Consider the following 19388-nt stretch of genomic DNA (forward strand, 5'->3'; position numbering starts at 1 on the left):
CATTAACTGCACAAAGGAACTATGCTTGATTTACCAGATTAAAAAAATTAAGCTCTACAGTGATTCACTGGACTCCCATCAGAAATAAGTGCGGTAGCGTTCTTCCACTGAGACTGCCTCCACCCGTCCCGGGAAAATGGGTAACATCCTGCCATATGAATGCAAACAGAGTAAAATTTGGAATAGAAATGTTCGTGCTTCTTAACAGAGCTCCATATTTACTGGCAACTTTAGCCAACAACTCGTTAGCTTTGATTTTCAATCTAAGTGCACAGTTTTAAAACTATTTTGTAGGTAATTATTTTTACATTAAATGAATTAACTGATCTCCGTTTCTCAAGTTTGCTTTATCTTTGATTTTCAGATCTCCTCTTTCATTTTCAGATCTCCTCAATGGCACAGAAGTCAAAAAGACTGGAAAGATCAAGCAAAACTCCAGATAGTTTGCTATGGAACACAATAATTAGCCATAAAAAGAAAGAAATGTCCCTTTTACATGGGGATCAAGAACAATCTGCAAGCATTAAGCAGTCAAGGTCAAACTCCCCTATAGTCTTCTGTAAATATAAAGGGAAACACTACATTTGCTTAACTGCAGTGAGGGAGATTTAGATGAGACATTAAAAAACTCCTTTATAACAGTAAAGATAGTTAGTTAAGCACTGGAACAGATGGCCTAGGGAGACTGTGGAGTTGCTATTGCCCAAAGTTTTCAGAACAGGTTAGGAAAACATCTGTCTGCAATATTACAGGTACAGGTAATTCTGCCTGGAGGTCTAGATAACCTCGTAACATCCTTTCTAGACTTATTTTCTAAGATTCCGTGAAAAAACATACACATTTACGGAGAAGACTTGAGAAAGTAGGAACTGGCAATATTTACTGGATTTGGTTCAAACTTTCCTGTACCAATTCAGTGATTTACAGTTACTTCCTAAACCATCTCTGGTGAAGACAGTATTAAAAACATGGATAAAAACCTCATTATCCTCACTGTCTAAATACCTGTGTCTGAGCGGGAATCTGCAGCTCAGATTTCAACTGTTGAGCTGGATATATCCACGCTGGCTTTGACTTCCTTGCTGAAACCACGGAGCTGCTGGATGGAAGTGGTGCAATGTTACCTTTACTAGAGGAGTATGTGCCATAAATTGCTTCCTTTGAGTTTGGGAAGGTGATGGTGTCTCTATTTTCAGGGTCCACCATACTACTGTTCTCTCCTGTAGCAAAGGAAAAGATTGATCACAGGTTTCATTGTTAGAAGAAGTGCAACAGTGGCATCAAATTGATACTCTACCACATACCTTTAGGTGGCATGCTCCGGTTTGCTCTCTTGTCCAAGTGAGTTGCAATTTTCAGTTTTAATCTAGAGTGTTTGGAAGATTGTAATATGCCAGCCAACAGTACACCCAGGATAACAATGTCAAAATATTAGCATGTATGCTCCAGGTTATTCTATATATAACTGTAGTTTTCAGCCACACCTTTTCATTAGGAGAACTTTTCAAATTTATGGGATTGCTACTGAGCCCGCTGCTCATTCTGCTTACGTTGCTTTCCATACTGGTGTCACGTGCCAGAAGCAGCTGTAGCAACAACAGTTTTGAGTACACTTTGTGATAGATCACAATCCCATTGCACAGAACATATTCACATATTAGGAATCATTTTTTTAATCACACTGGCAAAATAGATGCTTGATCAGCTGTTTTAAGTCACGACTTACAGTAACACTGGCTTTACACTAACACCAATGGTCAGATCGTCAGATTCAGGTGCTTAGAATTTGAAACATGCAGGTAGGAACCTACTAGATTTCAGAAATGAGCAGGGACCAAACCCTCACAGGAATTAAGAAATCTGATTCCCATTCCGCTGGCAAAACAAAGGATGCTCATGTACATCTTTATGCACTTAGTATTCTTCAGAATGTGAGTGAGTGCTCGTTAGACTGCTGTTTCCTTGTGAGACAAAACAAGGGCCTGAAAGTGAAGTTGGAGATGGAGTTGATGGTTGTTATCACGCCTTTGTACTCACCTCCAGCAGATCTCTTGTGCTGCCTGTGAAATACATGGAAAGGTGCGGCTTTGCATACAACAGGAGGTGTCTGGAGAGTCGTCTTTGCTGCTGGAGGGATAAGCCTTTGTTCAGTTAGGCTCAGAATACCTACAAGAAGATGACATTGCAGAACAATTCCTATCTATTTCAGCTATGAAAAAAAAAAGAATTAGTAGCAATAAAGAAAGAATTAAGCAGACCCAAGTTCTTCCAATTCCAAATCAAAACTAGAAAGGCAGCAGTTTTCTTTTCTTGGAAGATTCATATCTTTCAACAGTCAATATTTTACCTTCAAGGAAGGTGAGCTTTGCCTACAAAAACTGCCAAATACATGGAAGATATCGTAACGGTACCGATTCTGAGAAGGAGCTATATGCTTGTACAGTGGTAATTTAATATGCAGAATTGCAAACGACAATATAATCATATAATCCCAAATATGGACCGATTGCTAAAATACTCCAAGGGCAGGTCTAGTTGAGATTGAATGATTAATAACCAGACGTTAATCACGAGCATGTTATTTAGTCAAACAAGAACCCTCTATAATACACAATTCTTCTTTCCAGTGGCTGCTGAACTCTGTGAATGACAAAATAACTGACTCAGGGAGGATGATGCTCAACGTACCATATGCTATGCCCTAAGTTAGCTACCACAAGCAATAAGTAGTCTGAAGTTGATCTCTACACTTTGCAACATTTGAGATGACAATTCTTACAAGTTTTGAGGTGCCAGAACATTTGATTACCAGATATCTGCCACAAACAGCAAACAGCACTGCTTATATAGCACTCATCTGGAGGCAACAGTACCCAGGAGGGCTTCTGTGACTCACCTTTCGTTGTATCTTCTTCTAACTGGGGAAAGGAAGAATCCATGCAGCGAGAGGCAGGCAAACCCCAAAGGCTGCTAACTGTATGACCTTTCACTACCTTCTGACTACACATCTAGGAAGAGACAGAATCTTCTTTTAACAAAGAAAAATCTGGGATTTGCAAAGACATACTTTTCTACTCCCATGATAATAAGTAATAAATATATTTTCTGCTATGAATAGTTTCATTAAGATTTAATCATGTACCAGTACAACCACTGCTTTTACTATCCATGAACCTGCTACAGTATCATCTACTGTCATTACTTTAGTAATTTAAAATAAAGTTCATTAAATCCAATTGATGTCTTGTGACTTCTGCTATGCAAAAATCAGTGTGCTAGTTAATAAAGGAATCAGAAGTTTGCTCAAATTTAATTAGTGTAAACATAGTATTTCTTGATAGAACAGTCTTTAAATATGTAAAATGCATACACAGGCAAGGTAGCAGAAAGTAAAGGAAGTACTTTCAAATATGTAAATACATTTTACCTGGAAAGAATACTAATGGAATTAAAACATGTGAAACTTCTCGCCAATCAGGGAACAGTAAGTATCACAAACTTCTGAAGTTTCAGGGTTCCTCGGGGACAGCAGGGAATGACACAGTCTGATAATGCGATGTGGAAACATGTGCCACACTGGCTGTGCTAGCGTGGGGATGAAAGCTCCCTTACCTCCCCAATTAACCTGTACTTGCCTGAAAAAACGGAACCTGCTGGTTCTAAGTGCCAGGAATTCAAGCAGTGACACATCTCACCTTGGGACAGCGATATCGTGTGTCTTACTGTTACACTTCTTATCACACATATAGAGCATTGCACAGGGAAAAGAATATATTGCCACCTTACACTTCAGTATTATAAATACAAAACTCTGGGTCGTCACCTAACTTTTTTTTCTCTCTCCAATATCCTAAGTATCTTCAGTTTCTTTCCGACTAGGAATACATCTACTACTCCATTTGCAATGTGGGTTGTACTCAACTCATAAACAGAGTACTAGATATTCAGTGGGTTTAAAGCATTACAGCACGTGCGACTTCAAGACAAGTAACATCACTGAGATCTCTCACTTGATGACTGTGAACCACCACCAGCAGATGATTATGTTGTTTTCTCTCGCCTGGCTGATGTTAGAAATATGAGACAATGATAAATCTAGAGAGACATGGAAGATTCAACTTAAATGTTTTATGAAGGAAAAGGAAAATTTAACACTAGTCTATCAAACCTTACTCTGTTGATAGATTTTTGGAGATCTAGATAAAGGTTTCTTAGTTTTAGCAGCTAAACTACCTAGGGATTGGCTGTGTTCTAATATATCCCGCTCAAAACTTCCCCTGCAACTGCAAATTTACAGGTTCTCCAGTAACTTTCATGCTGGATCCAGGCAACACAAGAAGGAATTGACTAAATTGGAATGAACAGGGTGAAGAAGTGCCAATACACCGGTGTGAATATGTGAGCAATCTCAAGAAGAAAGGTAGTTGGAGGGGCACACTGGGTCTGAGCAAACAGGAAAGCCAGCAGGCAGACTGGATAAGGAAAAAGACCTGGAGGCAGCAGGGTTAGGAAAGAGCTTTGGGACAGGCTGGACAGAGAGCCTGGCAGAGAATCAGGCAGGTAAGACAAGGATGTGTTCTGGAAGCAGTTGCAGAAGACAGTCTCAAGGAACAGAGAGACTGGGGCAAGACAAACAGGGGAAACTAGGGCAGATGGAAAAAAGGAAGCAGAGAGGTTTGTATGCAGCAAGGCACGTCTCCCTCGCAATCTGGAGTGGACCCCAAGATTCCAGAGTCTCATCTTTAGTCAGGAAATAGCTGTGAAACCCAATAAAAAAAAATGTCCCGTGCTTTTGTGGGTGACAATCTGTTAGCAGTTGCTCCATTAGTCTAATGGTTAGAAACTCTTACATTGGATAGAAATGTTTTAACCCTACTGATAAGCTAATATGGAAGACAACCTATGCCACGTTCTGGAAATTCATTTGCTTTTTTAAAAAATGATTTCATTATGAACGATTAACTACCTTAAAATAATATTAAATACATAAACCCAGAAAGCTAGGAAATACTGATAGATCTGCAAAATGGGAATAATGGTATTTATCTCTTTTATAGAGCTCATTGGGACTTCCTGGTTTAAAATACTAGGTTTTAATGACTGATTATCATGCCTGAGTACAGGCTTTAGTACAATAGGATGCAGGCCTTGATGGGGATCTTTGAGCACTATTGTGTCATAATTAGTAAATAATATCAACCATCAACTTCATAGGAAGGGATGGGCAATTCTCAAGAACTGCTTATAATCCTAATAGGAAAATGAGATAGATCAAAACAAACTATTATAATTTTTCCTCCCAATTTGTATAACAACACTGTTCACAAGAGACATTAGGGAGATAGAAAATATGTATGTTTTATCATAATAGAGAATCTTTCAGAGACATCACAGGCACTCATTTTAGTTATGGCCATTATGAAGCATTATGCTTTAAGGGATCTAGATGTATGAATCTTCATGTCCTCGTGTTCCAAGAAAATAGCAATAAGCATATAACAAAGATTAACTTCATACCAGCTGGCATATAAGTGGCTTGATACTGAGAAAAGGGAATAATAAACCACTTTTCTACTTACTCTCAGCCCCAGCAGTTTGTTGAGGACACAACAAAAATATATAAACCAAAATAAATTTAATTAAACAGTGCCTCCTTTTTCAGGCTATGGCTATTGTACCAGTAAAGCCGTACTGATTTTACTATTGGTCAGTTTTATCCTAGTTTAAATCCCAGGAGTTTTGTTATGATAAACAGCACTATGAAACACATGTATTTCATTTGCGTTCCAAGATGTAATAAGCTACAAGGAAAAGCAATTCAGGTGGAGTGTATAAGTTCAAAAACAGCCTAGAGGGTTTTTTGTTGTTGTTTTTTTGTTACTGTTGTTGTTTCTTTTTTTTTTTTTTTTTTTAAACTGGAGATAGATATTTAATTCTTTGTTGCTGTATCCCTTAATTTCTATAAAGTCAGGGGGGCTGGCGTCACGTTAAAATAAGGACAGATGCAACTGTAATGTAATTGAAGATCTCATTTACACTGCACAGTGCCACTACAATTCACTTCATTACATAGTACAGGCAACACAGTGGAACTACGGAGCTGACCCAAAACAGTTACGTAGGAAATTTCCACCCAATCTGTCCACCCTTCTTCAATGTTCTTTCAGCATCCTATTCGCTGCATTAGCTGCCCTCTCGAAGATTTCAGTGAGATATCAAAATTTGACAAAATGCTTTCATCCTTCACTTATTTTCACTAAAATTAAACCAACTCAATTACAACAACAAGACCTTAAAAATAATAAAAATAAAATTAAGTACTGCAAGAAAAAGATTTGCTTTTAGCATCATCATATAGTTCTATTACCATTATTCAGTGATTTAACTTAAAAAGATACTTAAAAGATTGTATTTTTTTAAAAAGGTTTTCAATAGACTTCCTTCTGCTTATGTCTGCACAATTTAAAACCTTTACTCACACCTACAGCTTTTACAGCATAAACACAATACCTAGTGAATTCAATACCGCGTATTCCAGGACTGGCAGCTCCTAACCAGCATTGTAATGTTTGTGGTGGAGACAGACCCAAACCACCACAGAAGCACAGGATCACACCCTACACAACACTAACCTGTGGGCACCTCAACGGCTTCCTCTCCAGCAGAACCCAAGCAACCGTGACGGCTACGAGGTGGCTGGAACCTCAAACATTTCCCTGCATCAATAATGTCTTCTGGGGAAGTTTGTTATGAAGATTATAGTTCAGCAAGGCTGCTTTACGGAAGTCAGCACACAGCTGGCTTCATCATGGGTACTTGTAAAGTCCAGTTTTATAGGGCTGGAAGGGAGCACTTAATTTCCAGTGCAGGCTAAGGCTTACTTGCCTTAAAATATGCTTGGAGTGTGCTGAAAAACTATTTTTTTCATTTCAAGCGCTTGAGTGTAATTAACCTGAGACATGAGAAAAACAATTCTATTACCCTTTCGAAAGTGTTTTTCTCCTGTGGATAAACCTCTCCCACTTGATTTTTTTTTTTTCTTTTTGCTTCATTTTAAATAGGACACTTGTTGTAACACCACAGGGATTTTGCAACCAGTTCTCTATTTGTTTTCTTTTTACCTAGACAGCGATATTTAACTAGAACATTTCAAAAACTATGTTTATAAATATGGTTTTTCCCCAGTAAAATGATAGATATTAGTATTAAATACAGAGAAAATATGAGTACTATCATGTATCAAAACTACCGTTTACCAACCAGGAAGATTAAATAGATGAGATTTGGTACGTAAATATCAGAAAACCACAGGGCTTGATAGTAATGGTAGAAAAGGTATAAAACTGAGTAATCTATCATTTCATGATTATCTTCTCCAAACTGCCATCTACCTTGCATATTTTTATTAAGAAGTTCCTATCAAGATTTGATGTACACAGTTCATATTCCCTATAAAGGGAAGGAGGAAGCATAGCAAAATAAAATCAATGGATCTAAGGTCAGTTTTCAGTACGCTCGGGGAACTGGCAGGAAAGAGCTGGTAGAAGGCAAGTCTAATTGAAAGAAATTGGAACTCCATGAACTGTGTGTTCCACAGATAAAAAGTGCTAGAGAAACAAGCTCAAACTATTCCAGAGATGAAGCAGGATAGCAAGTTATCAGACTTGATAAATCATGTTCTTTGTTGATCTCAAAAGCATACGTATAACAGGCATACTGATGACTGCTTCTTGTTTGCTTAAACAGGGAAGACAAAATGAGATGCAAGTAGAAAGAAACTTCTGGGTAATAAAAAATTACATCATTAAGTACATTCATAATTATAATTTAAAACCCAGCTAGTTATGAGTAGAATCAACTTACTCAATCGTAGTGTAAAAGGGAAGAAGTCTCAGACTACCTTAAGGGCAAAATAGGTCAGATAGTGCTCACAGGTTTTGCAATTGGCTGGTCCTGATGAAATACACTCTAGGATACTTAGAGCTGTCTAAAGCCATCTCAGAACAGCTGGTTGGACTCTTGTAGACAGGAAAATATACTAGAAGACTGTAAAAGAGCATAGTGCCTTATCTTTAGAAAGGAGCAAAGGATGTGTTGAGGAAATCTAGCTCTATCGGTTTAACTACAATTCTTGGAAACATTCTTAAACAAATAACCAGACAATCTAATTATAAACATCTGGAAAGTAACAAATCAATGAGCAATTGAACCTGTCAAGATCAGATTCATCAGACCAATCTAATTTTTCCTCTACAAAAGGTTAGCAAGCGTTGTGAACAAGGGCAAAAAAGTAAGTACTACTTACCTTGATTTTAGCAAGGCTTCTGAAGTTACCTGATCGGGGTATTCTATAAGCAAGCACGATTTAGACAAACTTAAAGAGAGGTGCAAAGATGCTTTGATAACTAATTCAGAAAGAACTTCTATGTCAGCATGGAAGGATACTGAGAGGGTTCAGTGGGTCTGTCCCCTAAATGTTACAAATCAACAGAGCCTGCTGTTCACACAGGAGGAGGAGGTATCTATGTTTTAAGCAATGGGAGAAAATCAGTTGAGATTGCAAAAAAAACTCGAATGGAGTAAAGGCAGAGGTGCCAAGTGATTTTCACTCTTTGTTCTCAATCACAGAATCATAGAAATAATAGAAATGTTGGTTAGAAGGAATCTCTCTCTGTAGGACATCAAGTCCAACCTTGAGTCTACTGTCTACAATAGATCAGGTCAGCTTTGGGTTCCTCTAGATGAAAATTACTATAGGATTTCATTGCATTGTATAGTTTTACAGCCTTACAGTCTAAATGGATATATTTTTTCCTGCGTTGATTTATACTCTGAGCAGCAAAGCAAGGAAGCAACATCAAAGAATAGTTTCACTCACATTTCATTCGTCTATCAGTCTCTATTGGGAAAAAGAACCTTGTTCTGACAATGGAGCCAAATAATCTTAGTAATAGATAGTAAGGAAATTAAGTGTTTAACTCTGGTTTTAGATAACCTAATCTTGGTTCTCCAAGTCTAAAAACCAGCACATAGAATTCAGTGCAGAAATACTGAATGCCAAGCAAATGAAAAATTCTCACCTATGTCAGTGGAACAATTCTAAAGGCAAATGAGTAAAATTTCTAAGTCTTTGTAAGGTATTTAAAATATTACCAATTTTTATGACTGGTTGTCTTTTTATTGAAGAAGATTTCTGAGAAGGAAAATGGTATAGAAAATTAAAATTTGTCCTTCTCATTCAGGTTTATGTAGTCCAGCTTTTTATCTACCTAATGATTAATACAGTTTCCCTTAGATGTAATACTAAGATACATATTGTCTCCCTCAGAATTTGTTTATCTACAGAAAATAAAGTCCAATGTAAATGGAACGGCCAACATTAAACCTTCAATATGGAGCAAGTAGGCATCTTTAACAACAAGTCTTCTATGTTATTCTTACCTACTTTAAGCTCTTAAAGTAACCAGAGATGGCTCTGAAGCATCGATTTTCCATGTACTTGGAAAAATCAAGCTTTGCTCTCTTCATGGCCTACAGCTAGCTCTCCCAGAAATTTACCTCTATGAACATTCTGCCATAACAGGTGCAAAAGGAATAGTTGGAGAACTTTGGTGAATCCCACATCTGCTTTTTGAAAATGGCAACAGAAGCAGCACAGAAGGAAGTAAGAGAGATAACTGCTGGCTTGAACTACAATACATTTTACTTGTGGGCAAAGGGCCAGCTTACACGAGGCAGAACATGCAGGACCAACTTATTGGAATTCAGGGGTGGGCCTCCGTTCCTGTCCGGAGACAGCTGTAAACCAGCAGCCCATAGCATCACAATCAGGCACTGAGTTTTGTCAAGGAATGCTGATATGTACAGAAACAGTTTCAGCAGCTTCGGCTGCACCCCTACCTAGCAAAATGACAGTCAATCTCCAATTCCAGATGACAAGAACTGGATAAAAACTTAAAACAAATGGTGACCTTTCAAAAGATTAATTTGTTTACCAACAAAATGTTCTACGTTTGTCATCTGAGATGGGAGTGACCTTCACATTCCCATTTCTAGGTTGAAAGGATGCTGACTATAGTCATCTGTTAAGTTAACTCTATCTCACCAATTATTTCCGTTTTATTTTTAGTGACAAGAAGATTTTATTAATTCACTGTGCTGCTTATTATGATTACATAGCACCATACAAATGCAACAAGCTTTTTTTTTTGAATTACTGTAGTGCAACATCTATTTGTTTAAGTCTCATTCTGCTACCACTGCCAAATTATGCTTTGACTGTAATTATAGCCATATGTATAGGTTTAAAACGCAATCAGGTTTGGAAGACCAAAAGACCTGTTTTCTTCTACAACTTCTTCTAGTCACTTGAAATAAAAAGAATTGCCCTGCTTTGCCTTACTTTATAATTTTGGAAATTAAGACTTTCAGTGATAAGCATTAGCGATTAGCGTGATGCAAAAACTGAATAAAGAATGAATAACTGAGGATATGATTAGAATGGTTGTGCTCAAATAAGTTAGCTTAAAAAAACCCCCACCACAACACAGAATCACTGCCATCACCATTAGCACTATGTAAGATGCAACTCATAAAAGCTAGAAATCATCACCATATTAAATTCTACCTCATGAATAAATTAAAAGGTTCCTAAGTTTACAGTATAATATACATTTATAAGAGAACAAGGACCAAAAAGTGCTAGTATAATTCTAGAAAAGAACAGCAATCCTATGAAAATGAAAGGTATAGCTGTGAAACCCTTCTTCATTGCAGCAGTACGTCAGAATTATTTTTGCTGCAATTTAGATTACTATTTGTTTTGCCAGATACTCCATGGGAAGTATACATATTTAATAATTATCTACTCATCATTTTTCATTGTTATCCAGATATAGACTACAAAATAAGATGATGCCCAGTCTGCCCATGGTGTTTCCAACAGAATTACAGTCCTCATTTTAAGATAACTACAGAACTTTACAGAGGATGAAGCATTAGTGCTTATCAACCCCAAAAGGTACAAAGGGGCAACAGTTAATTGTTCTTAGTTTCTGTCATAAAATCCAGCGTCAGCAGCTTTGCAATACCAAAAGAACAAGAAAAGAAGAGACATTTTTCATGAGACAATTAAATCCTTATTAATAAGTTTTCAAACTACTCAAACGGCAGGATAATAAAAAGTCCGTGTAGATTTGAGCTTGACCTCTCTAGTCACCTCAAAACCAGTGTGTTTTTAATCTCATCACATTTTTAAATACTCAGGTCTCCTTGAAAACTCAGATGCTGCAAACTCCTGGAAAAAACTTGAATGAAGTTAACCAAGCAATTAGTTTTTAATTTACTTCAATAAGAGTCCTTCTGCCACTGATTTTTTTGGAGATAATCTTTGAACTAATGTACATATCTAGGGCATGTACATGGGTATACGCGCGTGTGCCCGCATGTGTGTGTACAAATATTGCCCTCTAATGGCTGATTAGTAAAAACAGGGTAGGTAGAACCTAACTTAATTCTTGTAGCTACTTTAATTGATTTTTTTTTTTCCCCAAAACTAAAGACCATGTAATTTTAGACTTGCAACTACACATTGACTTGTTTTAGTTACTATTGGTGATTTATAACTATCATTCCTCTAAGTGCTAGTATAGATCACATTCACAAAAATACCTTAATTCACAAACTCAGTAGTGGATTTTGCAAACTGAATTGCAAAATTTCACCCCCAGTGAAGCCAGAACATTTCAAAACAGATTGTGTCATGAGATTTGGAAACTTCTAAAAATCATTTACTTCAGTAAGTGCTGTAGAATAAACCAGAAATAGGAAATTTCTTGTTTTTTCAGCCCACCTCCCTGTCATAAACAGTTCCTCAGCAACTGTAAATATGTATCGGAGAGCTTGACTAATTTACACTAAATGTTTGCAATTTAAGTCAACATCAAGAAGTTTTCTCTGATCAGTGTATGTTTCAGAGAGTGGTAAAACACATGGCTCTGCAGTAGTATAATATCCCTCTCTGTGAGTGTTTTTAGAGTGGTTCTAAAAAGCTATTAGCCATGATGCTTTTTTCTAATTAACTCTATATCACAGGGTTAGACAAATCACCTCTTAGTCTGGGCAACAGCTTTCAAAAATCATTTTTTTATAAGTGGCAGCTTACAACTGTGTCATTCACAGATTCTGTTTATGTTGTTTAAAACCAAATACCCTAGAAAATCTCTTATAGCACTGGGCTTGCTGCATAATACTTTTATTACATAAATTAAATTGCAGAAGAGCATCCTTGTGTGAGGCCATTGGGCGTATTCTTTCACAGCACCACAGTGCTGTGCTGCATTTGTGAACAAAGTTGATCTTTGGAGGGATGCCTGCGCCTATTAAATTTTTTTAAAAGCATACTTTGTAGAAAACGTCATCTTTGTGTTCATTTGTTTGTTTAAGAGGAGCAGCAGTTGCAGAAGAGAAACTGGGAAGAATCAAAACTTAATCTCGCACAACTTAAACATTCTCAGACCAAAAAGAATAGAGAAGGATGATTTGATGACCACTAGTCAGGATACTCTTAGAAAGTGCTGTGGAAGTGCTCAGTCTCAGCTTTGGCAGGTAATCGTTTTGTACCACGGGAAACAGCTTTACTAGACATAAAAGAAAGGCTGTGCTTCAGCATACCTTGTAGCTTGACAGTGAGGACATTTGGGATCTACAACAGATGGAAATATCTCCATATGGAAAGGGAGGATCTGAATCTGTCCCTCACATTCCAAAGTAAGTGCTCCCAGCACGGAGCTAAGAAGTAAAACTCGACGTTCCTTTCCAAATCACGCCAGAAAAATAAGATGTAAACACCTAAATTTACGTAGTCACTCTAGAATTCTGATTCTCTTTCAGTATAACCTCTACTTTTTTGATTCAGTGACACTGATTTCTGCTCAGGGTCAGCAATCATAAAGCAGGATTGCTTTTTCAAAAAAAGTCAATTAAAAAGAGTATCGAAACAAAGCAGAAGCATTTTTCACTTACTCCCAATAACCCTGTTATCATTTGAAAACAGAATGCATTCTGGTCTTTTTAAGAAATGGACAGAGAATGAACAAGTGAAAGCTCATTCTTGTCAGCAAAACCCCTTTTATTTCTTCCTTGATCTTTGGGTTACATGCAAAACTCCACAAGCTCCAGTTTGCTTATTTTCACTCCCTGATTTTACTGGGATTACTTACCACACACTCCCACGTACACTTATACAATTGCTGGATAGGGGTCTTACTACCTAAACCTCTTATGCTACAGGTTTGTTTTCCCCAGTATTGTCACTCAAAATATTTTGATCGTTACATATCAGTGTCAAAAAGCAGGGAATGATGAGGTACTTACACTTAAAATATTTTTCTTACTTTGGTCTGATATGTATTAAATTTAATAGTGAAAAATAATGCATATGATAAGCCCATGAGATAATATAAGTTACTTACAGGAACAGATTTTTTCTCAGTTATAAGTGGTAGCCGGGTCTCATAGTTCTGTCGTATTAAACCAGCTTTATTATTGATGTTCTCTGGGTCAAGCATTATTTTCATATCCATTTCCACCTGCTGCTGAAATATATAATAGCCTTAAAATAACTGCACTAAGACAGAAGTGTTTATAAGCAGGAATTGGCTAATATGTTCATAAATTTGCAAAATTATGATAAAAATTCATGTTATTTGACTACCCATACAGAACAGGGCAAACAATGAAGAGGTGCCTTTTGATTACATGGAAACTTAGCAAGACATACAACTACTATCCACATATGTGCTTTTGCCAAAATTTGTTCAGTTAATTCCATTACATACTCTGAAATTTCCAAATTGGCACACCTTTGAATAGAAAGGACCATCAGGTTTGAGTCACTTGATTAATCACACGTCATTTATGAATTCCATTTAATCGTGTTATAACAAATGTTTTTTATACACACCCTGCCTATTGGGAGGGTGTTATATGTGCAGTCTTCCCACAGATGATGATAAGAATCCCATCTACCTTGGCCAAGTTTGTCAGAGACTTTAATCCAGGAATCATTGACCGATGGACCAGAACAGCTTCTTTGGATCGGTTATGGCCCATTGACTCAATGCAGATAGAGCACTTGCTTATAATTAAATGAAGAAATAAAAAATCCTTAAAGTAATGTGAATTAAAACATAGTAGTTTCTTAACATACTGTGTTATCTGCCTGGAATGGATTCAACTATTCTGCTAATAAAAATTATGATTTAAATCCTGAAGGACAGAAAAAGACTTTTAGTGTCTTCTTGTTTTAAGAAGTATCTTAAGCACACACCTTTTTCTATAAAAGCCAGAAGTGATGCCATACATTCTTACAAGAGTAGAAGTTTCTCAAGTTGAAAACATTTAGGTTCATCCTAATGCATGTGCTTTAGTTTACACCTGGATCTGCATCAAGGGTAGTAGGATCTGCCAGTACTTTTATTATTACCAACTAGAGTCTGCACCCAACAGGGTTTATTTACCAACCAATGCCGAATACAGAAGAATCCTCAAATGGCAGAAACTAAACGTATCACCGGAGAAGTCACCAGAGCTAAGGTAATTCAGAGGAGCTCGGGACTTGGCTGTGTATGTGCTTAATTCCCATTACATGGACACAGGAATACAAAAAGCTCCCTTACATAGTAATATCCAACTAAACATATTTATACACCAGAACTCTCTGCTGATATTTCTATTGTGTAAACGTGAAAATAAATTTGAGTTCTATTTCTTAACAAACAAAATATGACATAAAAAGTTTAAGCATCATTAGATGTATACTTGAACTATTAAACAATTGTATTTCTTTGCAAAAGCACTAAAGAAGGTTTAATTTATTTATCTGTACAATATATTCTCTAATTTTGATAGTAATTACAAGCAGATGTATCAATGAGATGCTCATTTAGATTTGGATTTGTAAGAACAAAAGTTATTATCCAAGACAATTACTTTTACCCACATGGCTGCACAGAAAGTTCAATTTTCACCTCATCAGTGATTTTGTGGTATTTATTTTATTACTATAACACACCGCTGTACAGAAAGGAAACTGCTTGTGCTATTAAACAAGAATTGGGGGAAAATTGGGTACCTTCTCAATTAAAACAGGAGATGATTCCCAATGCAGACTCCCCACTCAGACTGACAGTGAAATGATCAATGCTGAGTGGTGGATTCCACACAGGATAACAAGAATTGAAATGCTTAATAAAAAAAAATGATAATAGTTACTGTGTCAGCTTAGATGAAGGGCAAGTGACAATTCCACATTTGCAGGAGCTGAAGCAGATGGTATCATGGGTCTCTTCTATCTTTATTATCCATCCATCTATATTATCTAAAGTCTTAAATATAAGCTTCTTCTGCATCAAGATTGTTCAAGATAGAACAAGATGAGAGTAGGAGGGTGAATAGTGCATTATCACTGATATAATGCTCAATGAAATTGAGAATTATTGTGTTCAATCATTACCATGGAGTGTTCTGGAGTAATATAGAAGAGGTTGACATGTTCAGAACAGTTAAATGGTTCAAATCTTGTTCTACTTCAACACAAAAGTAATTTCAGAGTGGAGGGCGTTTTTATAATGTAGTAAGCCAACAAATCTGATTCACTACGTAATTCAGTTTTGCAGATGCACGTGGTGCATGGTTTCTAATAGATTCCAGCTCCTTTATGCATGGACTGCATTATATTAATCTTTGAAACAATCCGTATTATCAGTAGCTAAACCACTTTTCATGTCTAGCTATTCATGTCATTTGCATATCCTAGAGCCCCCTAGAAACATCTTTTCATTTACATTTTAACTCTATTAATGATGAGAGGATATTAACAACAACTGTGCATTCAGAATGCCACAGAAAGTATCCATTTTTAGAAAAAACAGACAAAACACCCCCCAAAATCAAAGCTGCACCAGCATCGGTTCAGGTTTTTTCAATTAAGCGTGTCTTCTTAAAAAAAAAAAATAATTTGAACATATACACCTACCAGTTATGGATAACAATGTCTTTTCAGCCATTGCTGTACAACTACTGCATGAGAAAGACACCTCTTTATGGTTCTCAAGCTTTATTAGAAAAAGAAATCCAATTCCAACACATAGTGGGGGAAAAAACAAACACGAAACAAAAAAAGGGGACAGTTCTTCACAATTCCCTCTGTGAGCTAGATTTGCAAAGTCTTATCTGGCTGCTGCTGACTCAGAAATATTGTATGTGTTAGCAAACAATAATTTTTAGCCTGTTCTGACACCTGTGGGCAAGCTATTTCCCATATGACAAGTACGCTAGCAATGCGTATGTGAAAATAGCATCTGTGCTTATTTGACTCCAACCTTGTTTCATCCTACCTACTACAAAGACAACTTACGCTCCAATTCTACTTTTCAATGGCACACCATGGCCTGCAAAGCACAAAAATATTACTGTGTGACTTATTAATTTAGCTCAGAACCACTACAAGCTGAAGTGTTGATTTCTTCAAGCCTACGGACCCGGAAATACTGTCTGCAAACAGAAAACTATTCAGTTCACTAATATTTCCTTTGAGTGGAAAGGAATGTCAAAAGACACCAAAGTATGCTTAAAAAAAACCCAAAACTGTTTATAGCTACAAGTAAGGAAAAGACAGGAAGTAAGGAATCGTAGGTGATAACTTCCCAGCTGGATTTCACAACTATTTAATAATAAAAGCTTTTTTTCTGTTGGCATGCTGGGTGTGTAGAACAGCTGGCAAAACAGCACTGTTTGCCATTTTCTTTTTAATGGCAAATTAGGGCTAGCTTGTTTGCCACCGGATATGCGTTTCTAAGTAGATGCTATAGATATCAGAAATGAAAAGACAAAGCCAAGATAGGACAGAGCATGTGCTCCACTGTAATTTAAGCTCATTGGTGCACATGAAGAGTTGAAAAACCATACAGAGTAGCTGAAGTCTGATAATTTTTTTTTTTTTCCACAATATAAGTGTATTCATACAGGACAGGGTTGGCACGCAGTATGGAAAAAATCAGAGATCTCATTGCACCTTATCCAGAGGAAGCAATATTTTAATACTACTTTAGATTGGGACTGCTTTTACAAAGCTAATGAGCAATATAAGTGTTAGGCTTCTCATTCTGATTACACCATTTCAAGTAGCTTCAAGCCGTAGCTTCTGGCAACAGTCTTAGAACTCGAGAGAGCCTCTTACAGTTCTCTCTCACTCAAAGCTTCCTTGGATTTAAACAGTAATAACCCAAAATTGTGACAATGGGTGTTTTTTAATTCAGCTAATTACCTTCATTTGTTTTCAAAATATGTTTGAGGAAACCATCTTGAACGCACCAGTCAAAATTCACACCTTAGAATAAAAAAGCAAAACCACTCCAGATAAAGCCTCAAAATGTTTGTAAATGACCTTAACAAGGATTTCATTTATGAAAAACTGCGAAAAGTCAGATTTCAAGGAGAAAACTTATATTTATCAGAAGTCTTTCCCACAATTTGTCATATCTTTTATGCAAAAACAAAAAAGAAAAAACACTTTTAGTCTCAAACACCACGAACATTTATATCTGTGCTCATGCTATTCCAATATATAGTTCCATTCGTTTTAAACACACTACTTGCAGAATTACAGTCAAGCACATGGTATTTGCTGGACTGGGACGACCTTAAAGCCAAACAAACATCTGGTTTCAGGACTCTTTAATGATATACTTGAGGTGGTGGGGGGGAATAAAGAATGGAAGGCTTGTGGATGCACCCATGATGATACTGAAATCCTTTCTAACTTTGATTTTCTCTGGACTGGTAGAAGGCTCCTATCTCCCAGCCTGCTCGTTCTACTGAGAATTTTTTAATACTTTCAGTCATAGATAGAGTATTATCAAAAACTGAATCCATGTGGAGCCAGAACATAACATTATGGGATCAACTAGCAACCTACAAGACACCAGTCTACTCATTTAATGTGGTCTCTGGCAGAATAAGTAGTATGTTATTTCAGACCTGTGAACCTTGAGAAATGCGTAGTGCTGATTTGCTGTATGCCTGGACAGTCATGGGCTCAACAGGTACTCGGGGTAAAATAAGCTGCTTCTGAGGAGCACCAAAATGAAGGCCCCTGATTTAGAAAGAAACAAACAGTGAGGTTTTTAAAAATTACTTTGATTTTGCCTATTAAACCCATACTGCTTCCATCTGGTTAAATGTGAAACACTGTATTTTTATTTAAAGTTGTGTTTAGCCACAAAATCACAGGAGTTAGCAGAAGGTTGCTGTTGCTACTTAGAACTGCGTTTACTTTTGTATTGTTTAATTTAAAATAAAACCAAAATAGCAAATGACCAAAATAACCTCATCTGGGCCAATATTCCCATTTGCTTTACAAGATTCTGATACCACAGTTTTTCTGTCTTGCTGCTTGCATTTCTCTGCAATAAAACAGCTGTTTCACTTACCATTTAGAGGGCTCTTTTGAACGTACTTCTTTATTATCAGCAGAAGAAATAGTTAACACTTGTCTGTTTATAGCATTTAAATAATTTTCAGAATGTTTCTGTTAGAGGGAAAAAATAATGTTTAGACTATTACAAAGGTATGAGGGATATTAAATTTATTTAACTCAGTTCATTTAGCAATCAATTTAGCAAGCCTTTCAACTTAATGGAAAAGTTGATAGGCTTTGTATTTCTGTTAGACTAGATCTGATTTTGGTTAACGGGCACAAGATCAGTTAATTCTGATGACCAAAAAAAGGAAACCATCATTCTGAACTGTAGTATCTGATGAATCCCATCATTTGCTAATCAGAAAGGGATCTTGCAGGATGATACATAGCCCTGTGTACTCGAAGTGAATTCCTGACAGAGAGCTCAAAAGCTGAATCATCTTCTGGATCTGCTCTATTTAACTTACTCTCAGACCAAGTTCAGTTCTTTCAGTTGCTGTTTCAAGGTCACTAATATCCACGGCTTCCACATTTCCTTTCAAGTTGGTATTTTTCACTTTAAGCTTGTGAAGGTCATCTTGAGCCTAAAAAGCCAGTTATGACAAAAATCATACCTGTAAGTAAAACTCATAGGATTGTGTAGCAGGATTTAATCCAAAATAAATGCCTCCTAAATATGGAAAAAAATACATATGACTTTCCATACTTCCGTAGTTTTATAAATAAGAGAATACAAAGCCCATGACTTTAAAATAGACGATTGTAGAAAACCTGAAAAACATTCATTTTAGAACAAATCTCACAAAGTAACAACAATAAACTTCAAGACTAAGGTCCTTTGCCAGGAAATAATCTTTCCATACATATTTCAAATATCTGTCTTGGCACAGATTGCTTAACTCTACAG

At 36.6% G+C, this 19388-nt stretch overlaps 1 protein-coding gene across 1 annotated transcript in view; it reads right to left on the bottom strand.

Moving 5' to 3' along the window:
* The window catches only part of IQCH (IQ motif containing H), a 71321-nt gene that overhangs the window by 51457 nt on the left and 476 nt on the right, over positions 1-19388 (bottom strand). The window contains exons 2-8 of the mRNA XM_042803844.1: positions 18949-19065; positions 18492-18589; positions 18040-18154; positions 13473-13592; positions 2897-3008; positions 2038-2166; positions 1006-1220 (exon numbers count right to left, since the gene is read on the bottom strand). Coding sequence (XP_042659778.1) covers positions 1006-1220; positions 2038-2166; positions 2897-3008; positions 13473-13592; positions 18040-18154; positions 18492-18589; positions 18949-19065 — 906 coding nt within the window. The remainder of the gene's footprint in view (positions 1-1005; positions 1221-2037; positions 2167-2896; positions 3009-13472; positions 13593-18039; positions 18155-18491; positions 18590-18948; positions 19066-19388) is intronic.

Source organism: Tyto alba, unplaced genomic scaffold (assembly GCF_018691265.1).
Source record: "Tyto alba isolate M040663 unplaced genomic scaffold, T.alba_DEE_v4.0 Super-Scaffold_41, whole genome shotgun sequence".
Lineage (NCBI taxonomy): Eukaryota > Metazoa > Chordata > Aves > Strigiformes > Tytonidae > Tyto > Tyto alba.